Source organism: Amblyomma mixtum, chromosome 5 (genome assembly GCF_055824585.1).
Source record: "Amblyomma mixtum isolate Tamu chromosome 5, ASM5582458v1, whole genome shotgun sequence".
Lineage (NCBI taxonomy): Eukaryota > Metazoa > Arthropoda > Arachnida > Ixodida > Ixodidae > Amblyomma > Amblyomma mixtum.
The window spans coordinates 190,777,895-190,798,004 of NC_143016.1; the positions used below are offsets into that span (position 1 = coordinate 190,777,895).

Consider the following 20,110-nt stretch of genomic DNA (forward strand, 5'->3'; position numbering starts at 1 on the left):
GCCCTGCCCAAGCCCATTTCTTCCTCTTGATTTCAACTAGGATTTCATTAACCCGCGTTTGTTCTCTCACCCACTCTGCCCTCTTCCGATCTCTTACCACTACACCTATCATTTTAAAAAATATTTTTTCATCAGGCAGCTGTCAGTGCAGAGCAAGTGCCAACGACAGAAGTGCGCGGGCGGGAGCCATTACGAACTCTGCCCATTGACCACACACAGATTTCTTTTTAATTTTTGAAATTTTTCGTTCTTGGTGTCTTTATCCTCGTAATCTTCTTATAATGCCGTGACATTAGTCATTCTCTGCTTTACATTCATAGATGATCCCTGGAAGTCCTCATGCCTCTCCTGGCACAGTGGTGCAGAAATTAAGCAATGCGCCACTGCACTGCACGTATTAGATAATTGGAGACTGATAAACAGCTACCCTTCTTAAAGGCCAACTCTCGCATCTTATCTACCTCCTCAGATTTTACTGGGTTGGAGGGGTGGCTCAGTGCTTATGGTGTTTGGCTGCTGATCCGAAAGGCATGGGTTCAATTCCAGCCACGGCAGTCACATTTCGTTGGAAGCGAAAATCAAGACACCCCAGGTGGTCGAAATTTTCTGGTGTTCTCCTCTATGGCATCCCTTATAGGCTGAGTCGCTTTAGAATGTTAAACTCCATAAACCAACACAAAGCCAAATTTTACTGAAACTTTCACGGTACATTTTTTACAGTTTTCTGGTTTTTCAGCAAATTTCGTAGCAAGACGATGTGTTGCGCAGCGCAGAATGTTTTTCAAAGTACTACCAACTAGAAGTAATATAAAACAGCAAAAAGTAAGAAACCAAAATAGAGACTGCATTTCGAGCGAACAGTAATGTCGTGACAGACCATCCTATGCCATCAAGGATATTGTCAAAAAACCAAAATGACAGCTTGAGTCATTATTTGTGCGAAATGACCAAAAGCAAGCTTGAAATTTTGTCCTTCGCCAACTGCAGAGCGAATATTGACAGCCCTGCAGCCAGCGAAGTCATGCTCGTAAGTCTGCCCGTAGAAATCTCGCTGACTGAGATCACGAAATGGGAAATTTTAAAATTCGTTTGTGCTGCGCAAAACATCGTCTTGCTGCGAAATTTGCCAAAAAACCAGAAAACTGTAAAAAATGTACCGTGAAAGTTTCAGTAAAATTTGGCTTCGTGTTGGTTTATGGAGTTTAACATTCTAAAGCGACTCATAGAGGAGAACACCAGAAAATTTCGACCACCTGGAGTGTCTTGCTTTTCGCTTCCAACGAAATGTGACTGCCGTGGCTGGAATTGAACCCATGCCTTTCGGATCAGCAGCCAAACACCATAAGCACTGAGCCACCCCTCCAACTCAGTAAAATCTGAGGAGGTAGATAAGATGCGAGAGTTGGCCTTTAAGAAGGGTAGCTGTTTATCAGTCTCCAATTATCTAATACGTGCAGTGCAGTGGCGCATTGCTTAATTTCTGCACCACTGTGCCAGGAGAGGCATGAGGACTTCCAGGGATCATCTATGAATGTAAAGCAGAGAATGACTAATGTCATGGCATTATAAGAAGATTACGAGGATAAAGACACCAAGAACGAAAAATTTTAAAAATTAAAAAAAAATCTGTGTGTGGTCAATGGGCAGAGTTCGTAATGGCTCCCGCCCGCGCACTTCTGTCGTTGGCACTTGCTCTGCACTGACAGCTGCCTGATAAAAAAAAATTGAAATGATAAATGAAATGAATAGTTATTTTGTTTGAATGCAGTTAAAGCTTGATGCAACTGAGTTCAGTGTAACGAAATGCTCGATGCAATGAAATATTCCAGTTTTCATAACTTTGCTCTCATGGTATTTTTAGCTTCAATATAACGAAGTAGATCTTGCTGCACTTTCAATGTAAAGCAATTTCATTGCTTGCTGGAAACAAACCTGAGGAAAAATTGTAGTGCTGGCACGAGTGGTCTGGTGGAGCGTGTGCCAAAGTGCGCATTGGAGTGCGTACAGCTGGCCACACTATCTGGGGAAGTACGAGTGAAGCTGGCATGTTTGTCTACGCAGCCTTGGCAGCCTGCCATGCCAGAGCACAGCTCGGCTATCTCAGCTGAAGTCGGTGCCAAGTGCAGTATGCTGCCTTTGAGAAGAGGTAGCATGCCCCATGCCTCATTTACAGATGCTCAGAGCTTGGTAAAAGGACTAGAGCTGTCAGTGCTGTTGGCACACCCATCAGTTGTGAAGCCCATAGTGTGCTTCACATCTGACAATCTTGCTTCCCACTCAAGCGATGCGCGTAAATGTGCAAAAAGACACACACTTATGCGTACAATGGAAAACACGAGGAACAAGGGCGCTTGATGGTTGGAGGACACTTTCCTTGCTCTCACCGGCAAGGAGAGCAAGGAGGCTAACAAAGAGGGTTCAGCTTAAGTTAACTACAGCGCAGCGAGCCATGGAAAGGAAAATGACAGGTGTAACGTTAAGAGACTGGAAGCACACGGGGTGGGTGAGGGAACAAACGCGGGTAAATGACATCCTAGTCGAAATCAAGGGGAAGAAGTGGGCTTGGGCAGGGCATGTAATGCGAAGGCAAGATAACCGCTGGCCCTTAAGGGTAACGGAGTGGATTCCAAGAAGGCAAGTGTAGTGTAGCATGTGGGCAGATGAGACTAGGTAGTCTGCGGGGATAGGGTGACAGCAGCTGGCGAAGGAGGACAGGGTTAACTGGAGAGACATGGGAGAGGCCTTTGTCCTGCAGTGGGCGTAGTCAGGCTGATGATGATGATGATGACACACCGGTCATCTAGCATCTCATCCATTTCACCCATTTTTCGGTAAAAATTAGAAACCTAGGTCAGAAACCCATCATTTGCTTGGCATCTGCCTCGAGAAAGCATTTGGTACACCATCAGGCCCAACAGGCTTTCTCGTATCAAGGCTTATCAAGGACATTTTTTTGTTGGTGACAGCATTTCCTTCTGCAATTAAGCATGGTTATAAGGGCTTTTTCAGTAATTGGTCACATTTAGTGTGCTGTTTAGTTGTTGACGAAATGCTTACTTCAATGAAAAGGCCCCTATAAGCTCCAAGTGACTTTTGACGGCACTGGAATATCATAGAAAATAACCAGTCAGCCATCCATAGAAAATAAATTCGCCAGTAAAAATGAAAAATGTGTTCTGAAATAAACAACTATAAGAAAAGTCTGCTCACTTTTCAAAAAATAAAAACCGACAACTCCAATCCCTAGTTATAACCGAACCATTAACCCTTATTCTTGTTATCTGCTGTGTGGTATTCCTTAAGGGGAGACGCAGGTCTTGAAATGGTAAAAAAATGCGAAAATTTCAATTTTGTAGAAATGGCATGTTCGAGTTCATTACGCTCTAAAGTACCTGCCTACTAAGTTTCAGGGTCTAGTTTGACCTCCAGCTGCTAAAAAAATCTGTATGTTTCGCGCCTCCAGAGCGCGCAAATGGCGATTTGAGAGCAAAATGCGGCTAGAACCCTGTGCCCGTCACTTCCCGCGCCTGTGTTCCCGATGGCAGCCATCTTGGTTTTTTTAAAAAGTTGATGGCACTCTCCCCTACATACTGCGGTTACCCACTGTTGTGAAATATTTTTGGAACGTCAGCATTTCGCCATTTTCTGGGGCCTCTACAATGACCTCCAAATGGCCGGTCGGCGCATTCGGATGCCATTTTCTCAGCATCGCGTTTTTTGCCAACGTATTAGTGTTACAGAAGTTCTCATTATGCTTTTATGGTGCAATTTCAACTAATCGTTATACTGTGGTGTTCAGAAAGAACTGAACTATGGAGCTATACTATTTTTTTATGGCTGAGTCGAACATGTCAAATTTTGTGAACCATAGTATCACCTAAATATGTTTAATAATTATGATGCTTGGACACAAGTGAACATTTTTGTATGATGATGTGCCTTAACAACAATATAAATAGCACAGCTCCAGATGGAAGGTCTTTGGCTATGGCTCCATTTCACTTGCAACCAAAAAAAAACCAAAACAGTTTAGAGTGAAAGTGCCTTAACGACCCGTAAGAAATTAATTAATCAGGCTTCAGTTTTTTTCCTTGATGTGGGAATTAATTGAGACATACAGATAATAATTGTGTTTTTGAAAACAGGAAGGAGGAATACACATACACACTTAATTTTATTACGATATTTTTAACAATAAAAATTTGTATTTTAAGACTTAAGTAGCGTCAAAACATTTGGGGGTCAGTTTTAATGCATGCTTTGAGCTTATAGCGAAACAATGTGTTTCTAGAATCTTTGACTCTTGTCAGTAAGTGCTGTTTTACTTCCTCAAACCTCCGTGTCGCCAATTTGCAGTGCTTCCTGAGTTACTTAATGTTATGGTTATCATGAATGAAGTCTCGAGTAATTTTAAGGTTGCGTTTATCAACTGGTGGGGAAAAGAAACAGCACTACGACGAGGGACAAAGAAAAGAGGACAACAGGACCGGCGCTGACTATCAACTGAAGGCTTTATTAGAAACAACACGCAATATATACTCCATCGACCAACAAGAGCGCATATAGTGATACATCAGTCACCTGAACCAAGATCCTTTAGTTCACAATCATGAACTGTTACACGTGAGCACCCCCTCTGTAACAGTTCATGACTGTGAACTAAAGGATCTTGGTTCAGGTGACTGATGTATCACTATATGCGCTCTTGTTGGTCGATGGAGTATATATTGCGTGTTGTTTCTAATAAAGCTTTCAGTTGATAGTCAGCGCTGGTCCTGTTGTCCTCTTTTCTTTGTCCCTCGTCGTAGCACTGTTTCTTTTTCCCAGCAGTATGTACCAACTAGCTCAGCTCTCTGTTTTATTGAAGTTTATCAACTCTTCTACAGATTTATCAGTACAGAACTCAGTGGGCATTCCTCACATTCCAGTGGCTTTCCACTGCTGTTCATGTGGAGAAGAAAGGAGGGTTGGTGTGTTTCAGGTGGAACCTGTCCCAGCAGATAGCGGGCGACCTCAACCAGCAGGTGGAGGCCCTCAATGCGGAGAATGACCGGCTGCAGCGGGCACTCGACCTGGCCGGCCACGTGTCCCAGGAGCAGCGCCAGGCCCTGGATCTCAGGTGGGGGACCCTGGGAGGTCACTGCCCGTGTTTATGTCACCACAAGCACAGAGGAAGGCAAGCAGATTCATTTTTAACAAATATAGCCAGACTGACTCTCCAACAGACCTACTCCACAAAAACTGGTACGCTTACCTTGCAGAGGACAGCCAAACCAGCACGTCTTAGATTCATGCACCAGTTGCTCAATAATCAGCTGCATATGGGCACCTCTAAATATTTATCCTTTACAGATACCAGGCCTACACGCCATAAGCACTTTAAACGAGTACACTTTTCAGGCCGACTGCTTTAAGCACTCATTCTTCCCACTAACCAAACGCGAATGGAATACCGTTGACCCAACCATCACAAGCTGCTCATCATTAAATACCTTTGTAGCCCTCGTCGAAAACCAACTGGGTACGGAATAAATTCTGGAAGTATTTTGGAATATGTACCCACCTTCCAGGCAGATGCAGATCATGCTCATTGTGTGCGCATTACTGCATGTTCTTCCGTTGCATTACCTTCCATTTCTGCCTATTATTTTCAAAATATTGATTCATTGGCTTCCAGTGTCTGTCCTCTGTTCCGTGATTGCTCCATGCATTTGAAAGTTTATAACCTTTTGCTTCTATTCCTGACTTGTTGTTAAACATCTTACTCTCACAACGCTGAGTGTTATGCTAGCTTGCCTTATTGTGCTTATTTATTAGACTGTTCAACTTATGCCCTTCCTGTTATAATCCCATATGGGATTGACAGTATGTACAAGTAAATAAATATTGCAGGTTTCAGCTCTTCTCAGAGCGGTGAAAAAAACGTGTAAAGACCAATGCACTAAGCTAGTTCTACCACTCTGCCAGCATATTAACCTCAACAGGACATGCTTACATTTTGGGGAGTGTGAATTTGTACTGTCAGAAGACAGCATGTGCTGACTTTACGATGGTGCTGTACAGTGAGCAATGTCGCAGCAGAAATAAATGAGTGAATGAATGATGTCGGCAACTGCAGGGCAACAGGCAAAGAGTGAGAAAAAATTGGAACCGGGAGCAGCTGGAAAGCCAGTACGAATGCAGGAAACTGACTGAAACCAAGCACGTACTTACCCTGGCCCCAAATTGTTAGGTCACAGAATGTGAAAAAGTGAATCGGTATTTTATTTGCTGGGCATTCTGAGTTTACACGAAACACTGAGTATTTTCGTTCCAGGGAAAGGCATGGAACATGGAAAGAGGAATGAATGGGAACGTAGACAGCATGTTACCACACTGGTTGGTTGAGGAGTGTTTTCCATAATCACTGGTTGGCTGAGCTGTAAGGGGTGTGAGACTGAGCTGAGGTGACTGTTCTGAGGACACTGAGAGCAAGAGACACGGTTTTGTTGGCATTTCAGCAGGTCTCTGAGTCAGTCAAAAGTGCACGGTTTTCTTCGTGCTTGTTCCTTTGTCTTGTGTATATAATTGGTTGAACCTTCAACAAAGGTTGTTCTTGAATAATGTGGCTTAGTAGCAGGATCGTTCTGCGTCGCCAAATAACCTAGGCTTTGTGCTTGGCCATCTCATATTTGTTAGAAAACAAAACAAAACATATTCTATTGTCTGACTGTGGTAAGCACTCTACCAGCTTATTTCTTGGCATGTTAAAGAACCCCAGGTGGTCGAAAATTCCAGAGCCCTCCACTACGGTGTCTCTCATAGCCTTAGTTGCTTTGGTACGTTAAACCCCATAAACCAAACCAAACTTTTTTTCCAAGTTTAGAACTGCCCTTCTGACGCAATGTACGTCTGTTGTGGTCTGAAACATTTTAATCAGTTTGTAGATATTTTTGGAAACTATGGGAAAGTAGTTGTAATCACTGACCTTGGAGAAAATAATTTTCTAAAAAGATTTGAAATGCTATGGATTTGTACTTGTTTCTTTTTTATTAAGGTACATTTATTAAGGTGACGTTATGTGTAAAGGTGCTATGTCTTTCAGTTAACTGAAAAAATTTTTGTGCCAATGCTCACGGCGTTTGATTTTTCGCAAATTTGTTTGCTACACCATGTTTTGCTGCCAAGTGCAATCTTAAGGGGGCGGCCACAGCATGCAAAAATTTTATTTCGCCCAAGAACAAGCTGGGAGAATGCTTACCACAGTGGGTGAGACTTGTTTCGAAAGAAATGTGGGATGGTTGGGTGCCTGGAGTGAGTCATGTGCCCCAGCATGGGGTTGATGCGATGGGGTGCGTGCTGTGCAGTGGGCACAAGGTGGACCAGCTGCAGGCACAGCTGGAGCGAGCAAACGAGGAACAGCAGCGCATAAGAGAGCAAGGTGAGCCTGTCTGGCTTGTCGCTGCATGTATGCGCAGCTATTTCATCCAGGACATGCCCTGCATGAGTGCATTTGGTTGTTATTAATTAAATAGTTTTTAGGTGCAAAAAACAGACACGACACATAGGTAGGCGACAGGATGAAGCGCCAACTTCCAACTGATTTTATTGCATGCATGAAATGTGCTTATACTATAGCTTGTCACATGCGCAGGTGGGTCACCTGCACATGTGACTGCACAATTTCTTTTCACTGTCCTACAATGAAACAGTGATAAGAAATTCCTGGCCTTATCGTGTCATTCCTGAGCTTTAGGTGACCCACCTGCACATGCGACGACAAGCTATATAAGTACGTTTCATGCACGCAATAAAATCAGTTGGAAGTTGGCGCTTCGTCCTGTCACCTACCTATGTGTCTTGTCTGTTTTTTGCACCTAAAAACTATTTAATTATGAACCAAAACCAACTAGCCCAGCAGCAAGTACTCTTAGCATTTGGTTGTCCTCCCCTGTCTTGAATGAGGAGTAGAACTTGGCATTTTTTACTGGCCACTGAGTTGGCTTTGTGAAGTGCAGTTGAGTGGGGAAAACCCCGTGGGGCATTCTTTCTCAGAGCAAAATTTAATTCTGAGCCGCCGCGGAGGCTCAGTGGTTATGGTGCTCGGCTGCTGACCCAAAAGATGCTGATTCGATCCTGGCTGCAGCGGTTGAATTTCGATGGTGGTGAAATCCTAGGGACCCGTGTGCTGTGTGATGTCAGTGCACGTTAAAGAACCCCAGGTGGTTTAAATTATCAGAGCCCTTCACTGCGGCGTCCCTTATGGCCTGAGCTGTTTTACCAAACCAAAGCAAAACTTAATTCCCCCCTGCCAAGTAACTAGTCCCACCCTGGGTGCGTGTGTGGCGTGCAGAGAGCAGCGTGCGGTCACAGCTGGAGGAGCAGCGTGCGTCCCTGCAGCGTGAGCTGGAGGCGGTGCGTGGTGCCCTGCGCCACATGCAGGAGCTGCACGACAAGCTGGAGGCCGACAGGGATGCCCACCAGGTGAGGGGGGCAGTCGTCCAGGGGGGGTCAGCGCGGCTGGGCTCTCAAGCTGAGTATGGGAAACAGATCCCGCACTGTTCTTCGCTCCTTGCTGGAAGTGAATGCTGCCATTGGCTTTTTCAGGATTGCTAGTGAAGTAGTGCTTTCACATCGTCCCCTTGATTTTTCAAAATAGTGCATGTTCATTGCAACTGAATAAACAAAACTGGACTGACTCAGCACTATATAAAAAAAAAAAACATGATGTGCACAGAGATGTATACTACTTGATTAGACAGCATGCCTAACCCTTCTCACACTACATCTAATTCGCTTTATATGCTCTTAATCATCCTGTAAGTTTTTTTTAACATAGCATAAAAAATGTGTAGCTGACCTTCAGGGCCAGTGATAAAGGCGAGCACCCACTGCAGGGATTCTTGTTGTTGTTGTTGTCCTCTAAATAATGGCGCGTACCCACTAGTGCACTGCACGGGCTCGGGCCGGCCCGAAAGCCCGAGCCCAGCCCGGCCTGGTGGTTGGGCCGGGCCAGGGCATGAGCTGTTTTGCCTGGGCCAGGCCCAGGCCTGAAGTTGTGGGCCCGGGCCGGGCTCGGGCTTAAAGCTGCGGACCCGGGTAGGGCTTGGGTTCGTACAGAAACGGCTGGTGTCCGACTATTCATTCACTATTGCAGAGTGAAGTACACAACTACGGCATTGGAGCAGCGACACGGATGAGCTATGGGTTATAGTACGTGTTGAGAAAAAAAACTAAGCTTTGTTCAGTGACTTATATATTTCCTTATTTCCACGCCGTGGTGGCTTAGTGGTGAAGGCACTTGATTACTGGGCCGAGGAACCAGGGTTTGCTCGTAGCTTCGGCGGCTGTATTTCTATTTAGGCAGCAACCATTACAGTCATGTACTTTGCTCGTTGAAGAAACCCAGGTGGTCGAAATGATCCGGAGCCCTCTGCTTCGGTGTCTCTCACAGCCTGACTCCCCTTGAGCCCTTAAGCCCCAAAAACATAACTTTTATTTTATAGCTATATTTTTCTCATGTGAGAAAATTCAGAAACTAAAGTGCGTTTGGTTTTCTTTTTGATCAGCTGACCGGAACGTCTCATAAATGAAATAGCCACAAAAGCTCGCGAGAGTTTGTAAATCTCATCTCATAACCACATCTATCCTTCCTCGCTTCTTCAGCCTGGTTGCCATGACAAGTGTTTTGCCCTGTAAGTTATCACGTGGTTCGCGCATTATCTTCTGCTCCACGAGTAAGAGTAAAATTCAACCGGTCTTTATTGGCCATTGATCGTTCGTCATCCCAAAACATACCTATACACTATTAGAAATGCATTCGAGAAGAACATATTACCGTATTTTCACTATTCTAAGCACCCCCCGAATCTAAGCACCCCCCCTATTTTCGGAAAAAAATTTCTGAAAAAAAACTTTGCATGCGAATCTAAGCACCCCCTTTTTTGCGCGGAAGAGAGCGTTGCCGAGGCTGCCAAGTGCACTTGCTCTCTTTTTCGTCGCGCCTGTGCAGTCAGGGTCCCGAGGAGGCGCAGCCTGCGCGTTGTTGTTGTGACTGAGAGAAGGATGAAAAAAATTGGAGGCTTATCAAGGTTAAGCCCAGTGGATGCGAAGCATGTCCTTAGCGTTTGGAGGCATCTTGACCGCATACACGCCCGGCGCAAAGACGCTGGCGCGGTTGCGGGCACAGAGACTGACGCGACGGCGGGCGCGCGCCGCCTCATCCCTGGAGTGACGTCACATATCACGTGATGCAGCGATGGTGGCGCCGCCGCCGCGTCGCGTGAACCGAAGCGTGGAGGCCTCCGCCGGGCGACGTCCGACGGCGCGATATGAGGCCCCATCTGCAGCCGGTGTGACGTCATCACGTGACGTCATGTCACGTGACCTACTTGAAGGTCACTTGAAGGTCAATGGTGGCCACCGCCGGGCGTCGCGCGAAGGCTCGAAACCTACGTTAATATGCTTCGCATAAAAGGAAATTGCACGGGCCTGCCTACTGGCTCAAGCCGAGCCACCACCGCTGCCACGTGCAGATAGATGAGAGTTAAAAGATCAGAGGAAAGATAAAGAGAAAAGATAAGACGCGCGTCGCAGCAACAAAGTGGACGCTGCTGAAAACACAGATAAGCGGGCGAGGCCGCACTCGCCAAAGCGAGGACAGCGGCGTCCACGGCGCCTTTTGTGTTGCTGCGTTCCGACACTACAGGACAGATGGCGTCACAGAACTGTCTGCAGCTATTTTTCTTTTTAATGTTTCCTAAATAAAATGTTTTTTCTCGTGCCCGTTTCATCGAGATTTCGCCGCGAAAACGGGCCCGGGGAGGGGTTCAGTTTAGATTTTTCGAATCTAAGCACCCCCTCTCACTTTGGGCATCGCGATTGTGAAAAAAAGGGGGTGCTTAGAATCGAGTAAATACGGTAGTTTATGACGCTTATAGTCTTCAAAACACACACTGTGAAATACTCAAGCCTTTTAGCTTTTCGTTTCTGTTGAAAGACGATTAGTTCGGCTATGAGTTCAACCTGTGAGACCACATTCACTAAAAAAATGTCATCCCACTGCTTGCTAGGCAGCTTTAATGTTTATACTTCCGGGTTGCAAAATATAACTAATATATAATATTAAATATAATATGAATATTATAATATTAGTATATAATATAATTATAATATTAATATAATATAATATTAAAATCATGGGGGAATGCAAAGTAGTCTATTACGCACGTATGCAGCCCTTTTTATTTGGCTCTCGGAACTTCCGAGTTTATTTTTGCGCACCTGCACGAGATCACTGTCCACAAGACCGGCCTGGCGAGCACTACTCTTATTCACTTCCTTCTGGGTTAAAAAGAACCAACTTTCCGCAAGCCAAACTGTGGTTTCAGAACCTTTGTCGGCCAGTTTATTATCGGTCTAGTAGCAGTCTACTTGCTCAGCGTGAGCAGTATACCTCAAGCGTTACTGTGAAACGGGCCGGGCCAGGCCTGGGCTGGGCTTCACTCCAGGATTCACGGGCCGGGCCGGGCCGGGCTCAGCGATAATTTAGCGGGCCTGGGCCGGGCCCGGGCTTCAAGTCTCGGGCCCGGGCCGGGCTTGGGCCTCAGATTGAGGCCCGTGCAGTGGTCTAACAGGAGGTACGAAAATCTTCAAAGTGTCCCAAGTTTCACACATTATTATTATTGTCAGCACTGCCTTGAGTTGAGATGCATCTGGCCACTCAGTTTGAGGATTCAGTCAAGCCTAGAAATCTGACAAAGAAGTGTAGGCAGGCTAGCCTTGGTCGCACATGGGAACACTCCAAATGAGGGGTCCAGGGAGACATGGGCTGGGCATCGTTTGAAGTTTGAGAGGCAAACTGAAGTACGGTCAGAGACTGACCGAAATGGAGGAAACAAGGTGGGCAAAAAAGTGCACAAGTATCTCTACAGACCGTGAATAGCAAGGGACAGAGGAAGCAGACAGGACTGGCACTAACCAACAACTGTGGTTTATTAGAAAGAAACACAAAAATATACTCTTTTGATGAACCACCAACATGTTCATTTGTGTCATCGCAACCACCTTTCGACTGCTGAGGCCATAACCATAGAAGAATAAAGTCAGTTATAAGTTAGGTACTGAGTGTAGGCAAATTTCATAGTAATTCATTTTTACTGATGTCTTGTGTATGATTCAAAAGCAAAAAATACGCTGCGAAAATTTCGGTGTCTCTACCCCTTCGAAATATGCAACCCTAAAGTATTGGTCATTATCTTTGCCAGTGTTAGTGTTTTGATATTAACCCTGTCTCTACCCGATCGAAATATGCAACCCTAAGGTCATCATCATCAGCAGCAGCAGCCTGACTACACCCACTGCAGGGCAAAGGCCTCTCCCATGTCTCTCCAATTAACCCTGTCCTTTGGCAATTGCCGCCACTGTATCCCCGCAAACTTCTTTATCTCATCCGCCCACCTAACTTTCTGCCGTCCCCTGCTACGTTTGCTTTCTCTTGGAATCCACTCCGTTACCCTTAAGGACCAGCGGTTATCTTGCCTTTGCATTACATGCCCTGCCCAAGCCCATTTCTTCCTCTTGATTTCAACTAAGATGTCATTAACCCGCGTTTGTTACCTCACCCACTCCGCCCTCTTCCGATCTCTTAACGTTACACCTATCATTTTCCTTTCCATAGCTCGCTGCGTTGTTCTTAACTTACCGTATTTTCCGGTGTATAAGACGCACCCTTGTATAAGACGCACCCACCATATATGCAAGCTGTCATTGAAAAAGTTCATATATAAGACGCACCGATGTATAAGACGCACCCAAGTTTCCCCAGTTAGGCTAGTGAGGCTTAATTAAACATGCTTGCGCGACTATCGCGAAATGCACCGTACCTTTGAGAAATTTTTAAGCAACGCTAAGTGATCGAAAAAAGCAGCACTCACGCCATACCCGCCGACGTATTAGCAAAAAAGAAAGAAAAAACTAAAAGAGATCCCCATATGTCCATAACAACATTTTATTTTTACTTGAAACCTTCGAAGTCTTCATCTTCAGATGCGCTATCAAAAGGTTCACCCATTTCTGGAGGCAACTCGGCTGAAACACGCACTACGTACACGAAGCAAAGTTGCAAAGGGTGACTAAAAAAGAACGCCGGCTTGTCTTGGCTTGTCTTGTCTTGACAATGGCGAGAAGCGCGATTGTCGCCATCTTTTGGCGTTTCTCATTACTTTTGCTTGGGGCCTCCGAAACGGCCACGCGTTTGTGATCCCGGAAGTCGTCATCCCCGCCATTTCATGATAAGGATTACGTAAAAAAGTCGCGCACGGCGGTCCCGGTATTGAAGTATTAACCGTGTTACAACCGCGTTATTGGTAGTGATATTTTTTCGGTGAAAAAATCTTGAGCATGCACCTGAGTAATCTGTGAACTCGCAAAAAAAAAAGACGAAAAATTTGCATATAAGACGCACCCTTGTATAGGACGCACCAGCAAGATTTTTGAAAAAAAGCCGCGTCTTATACACCGGAAAATACGGTAAGCTGAACCCGCTTTGTTATCCTCCACGTTTCTGCCCCATAGGTGAGTACCGGTAGGATACAGCTGTTGTATACTTTTCTCTTCAGGGATATTGGTAAGCTACCATTCATGATCTGAGAGAACCTGCCATATGCGCTCCACCCCATTCTTATTCTTCTAGTTATTTCCCTCTCATGATCCGGATCTGTGGTCACTACCTGCCCTAAGTAGACATATTCTCTTACTACTTCCAGCACCTCGCTACCAATTGCGAACTGCTGTTCCCTTGCTAGGCTGTTGAACATTACTTTGGTTTTCTGCAAGTTAATTTTTAGCCCCACCGTTCTGTTGTGCCTGTCTAATTGATTGATCATGCTTTGCAGTTCTTGTCCTTAGTTGCTTAGCAATTCAATGTCATCAGCGAATTGCAAATTACTCAGGTATTCTCCTTAACTCTTATCCCCAACTGTTCCCATTCCTGTCCCCGGGATACCTCCTGTAAGCAGGCAGTGAAGAGCATTGGCGAGATCGTGTCTCCCTGCCTGGCACCTTTCCATATTGGAATTTTATTGCTGACTTTATGGAGAACTATAGTACAGTGGAGCCTCGATTATACGACGTTCAGGGGACCGCGCGAAACCGTCGTATAATCCGGGTGTCGTATAATCGAAAATCAAACGTGATATTTTTTAACGTCTGAACTTCATCGTCATCTTTTTTTTTTTTTTTTCGGAACACAAATGCAGCACATTTTTGCTGGCAGAGGGCTAGTCTTCAACAAACAAGATAAAATGGCCGTTGAGGCTGCCGTGAGCAGCGGGGCAGCGGCTCGCGCGGTTTTCTTGATAGGTGGAAAGATTAAAGCGCACCGGTTATCGACTGGCTAAAGTGTGCCTACCGTATTTACTCGATTCTAAGCACCCCCTTTTTTCACGATCGCGATGCCCAAAGTGAGAGGGGGTGCTTAGATTCAAAAAATCTAAACTGACCCCCCCCCCCCCCCTCCCCCGGGCCCCTCATTTCGCGGCAAAATCTCGATGAAACGGGCGCGAGAAAAAACATTTTATTTAGGAAACATTCAAAAGAAAAATAGCTGCAGACAGTTCTGTGCCGCCATCTGTCTTGTAGTGTCGGAACGCAGCAACACAAAAAGCGCCGTGGACGCCGCTGTCCTCGCTTCGGCGAGCGCGGCCTCGCCCGCTTATCTGTTTTTTCAGCAGCGTCCGCTCCAGCGGACGCATTTGTTGCTGCCAGGGGCGTCTTATCTTTTCTCTTTATCTTTCCTCTGATCTTTTAAATCTCCTCTATCTGCACTTGGCAGCGGTGGTGGCTTGGCTCGAGCCAGTAGGCAGGCCCGTGCAATTTCCTTTTCATCCTTCTCTCAGTCACAACAACAACAACGTGCAGGCGGCGCCTCCTCGGGACTCCGACTGCACAGGCTCGACGAAAAAGAGAGCAAGTGCACTTGGCGGCCTCAGCAACGCTCTCTTTCGCGCAAAAAAAGGGGGTGCTTAGATTCGCATGCAAAGTTTTTTTTCAGAAATTTTTTTCCAAAAATAGGGGGGGTGCTTAGAATCGCGAAAATACGGTACATCCCGGCCTGCGTTTGCTGACTACCTTTTCTGACGGACGGTACGAGCCAGACGTTGTACGAAGCGGGGTCCTTCTAAAATTTGCGTCGTATAACCGAGGTTTTTAATGCATTGTCTCTATGAGGGTATGGCCGGGACCGCACAAATTCGTCGTAAAATGCGGGTCGTCGCATGACCGGGGGACGTATAATCGAGGTTCCACTGTAGCTGTGCAATCGTTATAAACCCTAAGGTATTGGTCATTATCTTTGTATAGTGTTAGTGTTTTGATATTAACCCTTTCAGGCACTTTGTACACAATTGTGTAAGTGGCAAACTTACAGCTTTTTCTGAGAAACTGGAGCGCTTAACAGTGATTTCATTTTTTCAGTCAGATTGAGCACCCTTCTTGTTGCAAATAAGTTGCTTTTTTGTACCATGTAGCGAATGCAGTAAATAATATTTCACATAACGGTGAGCTAGGTAGCACTTTGTCCGCCGTTTTTGTGGAGACTGATTTTACCGCTAGTAAAAACATCGACTGTTTTTGCTCAATTTTGGGCATAATGTGAATCTTCGAAACACAAAGCGATTCCACGATCTCTAGGGTGTTTACCTGACACACGAGAACATTTGGATGTTGCTATTTCTAATAAATCTGGCACTTTGTACGGAATTCTCCACATCGTTGGAAGAACTGACGTGCTGGTCTTTCACGTTTTGAAAACTAACGAATTCCCTTTCTTGAAGCCTGAATATACTACTTAGGTGAAAAAATAATGGATTTCAGTGAAACAAAAAATGGCACCTGAAAGGGTTAAAGTTGTGCATTAAATCACGTGGAATGTATATTATAAGCACGTTCATTTAGTATGATTTTGAAGTGTTGTAGTCGGGGCTGTTTTGTACCCTGCTGTCCCTGCACATGGCCATGTGCATGTGAGTGACACGGGGGGGTGGCCTGCAGGCCCTGTCAGCGCAGCTGGAGCGGCAGGCGCGGGAGAGCACCCTCCGCCTGGAGTCGCTCCTGCGGGAGAGCGAGTCTCACCAGGTGGAGCTGCGCAAGGAGCTGAGCCAGCGACGCACCGAGCTGCTGGATGCCCAGGCCGCCCTGCACGAGGCAAGTCAGCTAAACCACAGGACGTAGGCAGAACAGACACTGTGGTTTCCGTCTTTTAGCCATGCACCAACTAGCCCAGACAAAAGTCCCGATTATCTTCTTGGTTTGGAATGTAAGCTGAATACTGTAGATCTCTCCCGTGATAGCAGCACTCCAATACACAAGAGTGACTGTTGCAAAGTGTTGAATGAATTTTGTGCCTCCTGTTTTTCATCCTCAATGCCAGCCTTTTACGCTGATCCCTGTACTTCCTTCCCATGGACCCGATAAGCATTGATTCTGTTGGTGTGTCACGGTTGAGGGAAAGACAGAAGATTTCAGCACATACCGATGGCATAGCAGCAAAGTTTTTGAAAAGTACATCTACCTGCTCATCATTGATTCTTTCTCGAAATACAGTCATTACAGAGTTGGGGATAAGAGTTAATGAAGTATACCTGAGTAACCTGCGATTACTGCGATCAAGTCACTCAGGACATGAACTGCAAAGCATGATCAGTTAGTTAGACGGGCAGCAGAATGGTAGGGCTAAAAATTAACATGCAGGAAACCAAAGTAATATTCAACAGTCTAGCAAGGGAACAGCAGTTCGCAATTGATGGCGAGGTGCTGGAAGTAGTAAGAGACTATGTCTATTTAGGGCAGGCAGTGACGGCTGATCGGGATCATGAGAGGGAAATAACTAGAAGAATAAGAATTGGGTGGAGAGCATGTGGCAGGTTCTCTCAGATCATAAATGGCAGTTTGCCAATATTCCTCGAGAGAAAGGTCTTCAACAGCTATATCTTACCGGCACTGATCTATGGGGCAGAAACGTGGAGGCCAACGAAAAGGTCATTAAGGCATGCATTTGGGGCCGGATTGGGAGAAACGACAGAAATCAGTAGCAATTGCCGTGCTGTGGCAGGAGGACAACCAAGAGTTCCGGCAGTATCTTGAGATGTGGCCAACACCGTAGCAGTTGAAACAGATTGGCCTGTCGTCAGGTGTTCGCCATTCATCCAGGCTGTAACTGCGGGGTGTGCTAGAAAGGTGGGCTGGCTGATATATGCTTGGAGCGTGATGGACATCAAGATGAGTCTGTGAGCAGACAGACTGGAGGCTCATGTTAGCAAACGGACAGCAGTCTATAGGAAGGATATGGCTGGGGTGCCCTCGGGTGGGGGTAATTTGAAGATAGCTGGTGTTATGGCCTCGAGTTTCCGACTGACCACGCATGTCAGATGGTCAGGTGGTGAGACTGGATGATGAGGAGGTTGAAAGCATCATCGGTGATGCCTTTGAGGACATGCCCAACCTCATCGGCTTCAGACATGTGGGCATCAACTTTGATGCTCAGAGCAAAGATGTCTTGAATGGAGGAAACGTATGACTCTATTGGGGTTTGGGCATGGCCAGTGAGTTCTTTACAGCGAGTTGGCTACCGGCTTCCCAAACAAGTCGCAAAGCTTCTGCTTGCAGACATCCCAGCTTGTAAGTTCATTTTTATGAGTATAAAACCGCATACGATCTGTGCCCTTCAGGTAGAATATGACATTTGCAAGCATTCAAGTAGGGTCCCACCTGTTATGTCTGCTCACACGCTCATACATGTTGAGTCAGTCCTCTACATCAACGGCGTCTGTGCCTGAAAATGTATCGGGATATCGTGGGTGCGAAATGACGACAATAAGGGTGGTGGATGCCGCTGCAGCGTCCCCGTCGTTTGACATGGCAGTAGATCTTGGGAAGTGAAGTCCGCTGCAGAGCTGTGTGTTGGTGCTAGTGGAAGCCGCACCTCCACCAGTAATGTAACGAGAAGAAATACATTTACAAAAGAGGACTGAAGATATGTACACGGAGAGACAGCCGAAGAGCCGAACATCAAAGGGGCGAGCGGCCCAGCACCAGAACACGCACTTCATCCTTATTGTCTTCTGCACACGCCAGGCTGTACCGATATCCTCCCAACAGCAGGGCCCAATGCTGAACGCACTCAGCGGTCATCGGCGGAATTGCATTGTCCAGGCTGAACAGTTCCGTCAATGGTTTGTGGTCCAGCTCCAAGTGGTTTCCATACAGGTAGCCTGTAAACTGGGTTATGCAGAACATGAGAGCCAGCACCTCCTTCTCGAACTGGGAATAATTCTTCTCGGCCTTTGTTAGCGTTCGCAATCTGAATCTTATGAGGTAAATAACACTGCATACTTGATGCGGCAACATGGCTCCCACACCCACTGCTGACGTATCACATTCTAAACGAGGGGGCTTGTTCAGGTTGAAATGCACCAAAAGCTTTGCATTCTTTACTGCTTTTTTGGCTGCTTTGGAAGGTGGTGTCACGAGAATTGCTGACTGCTGCCTGGTTGACGACACACTTGCATGACGCAGTAGGCACAACCTGGAACAGTTGCTCACGGTTTTGGTACTAATGTAGTCAGTGAAACTGACGGCACATTGAGGTCAGCCGTTGGGGGTACATAGAGGGTCTGTTCTGAAAGTAGTAGGACTCATTTTTTTTAATAAAATTTATTCATGAGAGTAGTAAAAACGATTAGAATTTTTCAAAGTATCACCCTTCCGCACCAGAACGCTATTGCTAATGAGTTTTCCAGTTTTTGTACGCCTCCAGGAACGCCTTGACCGGAATGCTGTGTAGCTCCCTCGTCACGGCCTGTTGAACCGTCTCTACCGATCCGGGATGTTTCCCCTTGAGCGTCGATTTTATTTTCGGGAATAGAAAAAAGTCTGGCGGGGCCAAGCCGGGGCTGTAGGGGGGCTGAGGCAGCGTTGCTGCCTTGTGCTGGGCAAAAAATTGGGGTACTCATTCACATGATGAAGAAGATCCTGGCAGATCGCCTTCCGGTTGGCCTTTTGCTCCTCCTTTTGCTCCTGGCACCAACTTCGCGCACACTTTCCTCATGGCTAAGTTTTCTGTCACGATCTCAAAAACTTGGGTTTGAGGAATGCTCAAGTCATCAGCAATCATTCTGATACTCATCCTACAATCGCTGTTCTCGTAAATGTTTCACTCGCTACACATTTTCCTTGGTCTTGCTGGTCGAAGGGCGTCCGGAGCGGTCGTCGTCTTCCACTCTTCCCCTACCTTCTCGGAACAGCTTCTGCCACTCAAAAAACACCTGATCTACGCATGGCAGCTTCAACGTAGGCCTCCTTAATCATATCGGGAGTCTCTTTGCCCGTTTACCAAGATTTACACGAAATTTGATCGCATATCGCTGATCCAGTAAACGCTCCATGATTCTGCGTGACGAGATGTTTCGACAGGGGTTCACAGTACAAGCGACCTGCTCTCTTCAATGGTCGAAAGCCAACTGGCGATTTTTCCCAGCATTCCCAATATCCCCCTTCAACGATCCTGCACACGCAGACCGCCTCTCGTCCGCCGTTCGCCCAGGGAAAAACCAGTCCTACTACTTTCAGAACAGACCCTGTATAGACGAGTGAACATGTACGCGATTGTCTGAAATGGCAGTGCTTGGCTTGCTGTCCATCCTATACGGCTGCTTGCTGACATCACCCTTGCCATCGCTGGGAATTTCTGTCCCATCTGCGAGTATGCACACACACACGCTGCTGGCTTTTCTCGCGATGGGACTAGTAATGCTTTCGCATTGAAACAAGCTCGAAACTTTGTCCTTGACCAAATGCACAGCGAGTATTAAGGGGCGTGCAGAGGGAAATGTAGCATGTGCAAGGTTGCTTGTAAAAATTGCCCTAGTTGTGGTTACGAAATCTAAAAATTTTAAATTAATTTTTGCTGAAAGAAAATGCTGCTTGACTGCGAAATTTGGCACTAAGAATCAGAAGACTACGGAGATTGCAACGTAAAAGTTTCAGTAAAATCCTTGGAGTTAGTGCCGAGGAGGATTGTTGCTATACTAACCATAGGCTAGAATGGGATGCTGCTGCATGGAGCGCACGGTCC

At 46.2% G+C, this 20,110-nt stretch overlaps 1 protein-coding gene across 13 annotated transcripts in view; it reads left to right on the forward strand.

Moving 5' to 3' along the window:
* LOC149345254 (uncharacterized) overlaps positions 1-20,110 on the forward strand; it is a 179,693-nt gene that overhangs the window by 64,532 nt on the left and 95,051 nt on the right. For all 13 annotated transcript variants that reach the window (XR_016283260.1, XR_016283261.1, XM_089546514.1 and 10 more), the window contains 4 exons: positions 4,982-5,119; positions 7,347-7,420; positions 8,333-8,463; positions 16,030-16,182. Coding sequence is in view for 11 of the 13 variants with exons in the window: in XM_089546514.1 (XP_089402640.1) it covers positions 4,982-5,119; positions 7,347-7,420; positions 8,333-8,463; positions 16,030-16,182 (496 nt within the window). In the remaining 2 variants the exon portion in view is untranslated. The remainder of the gene's footprint in view (positions 1-4,981; positions 5,120-7,346; positions 7,421-8,332; positions 8,464-16,029; positions 16,183-20,110) is intronic.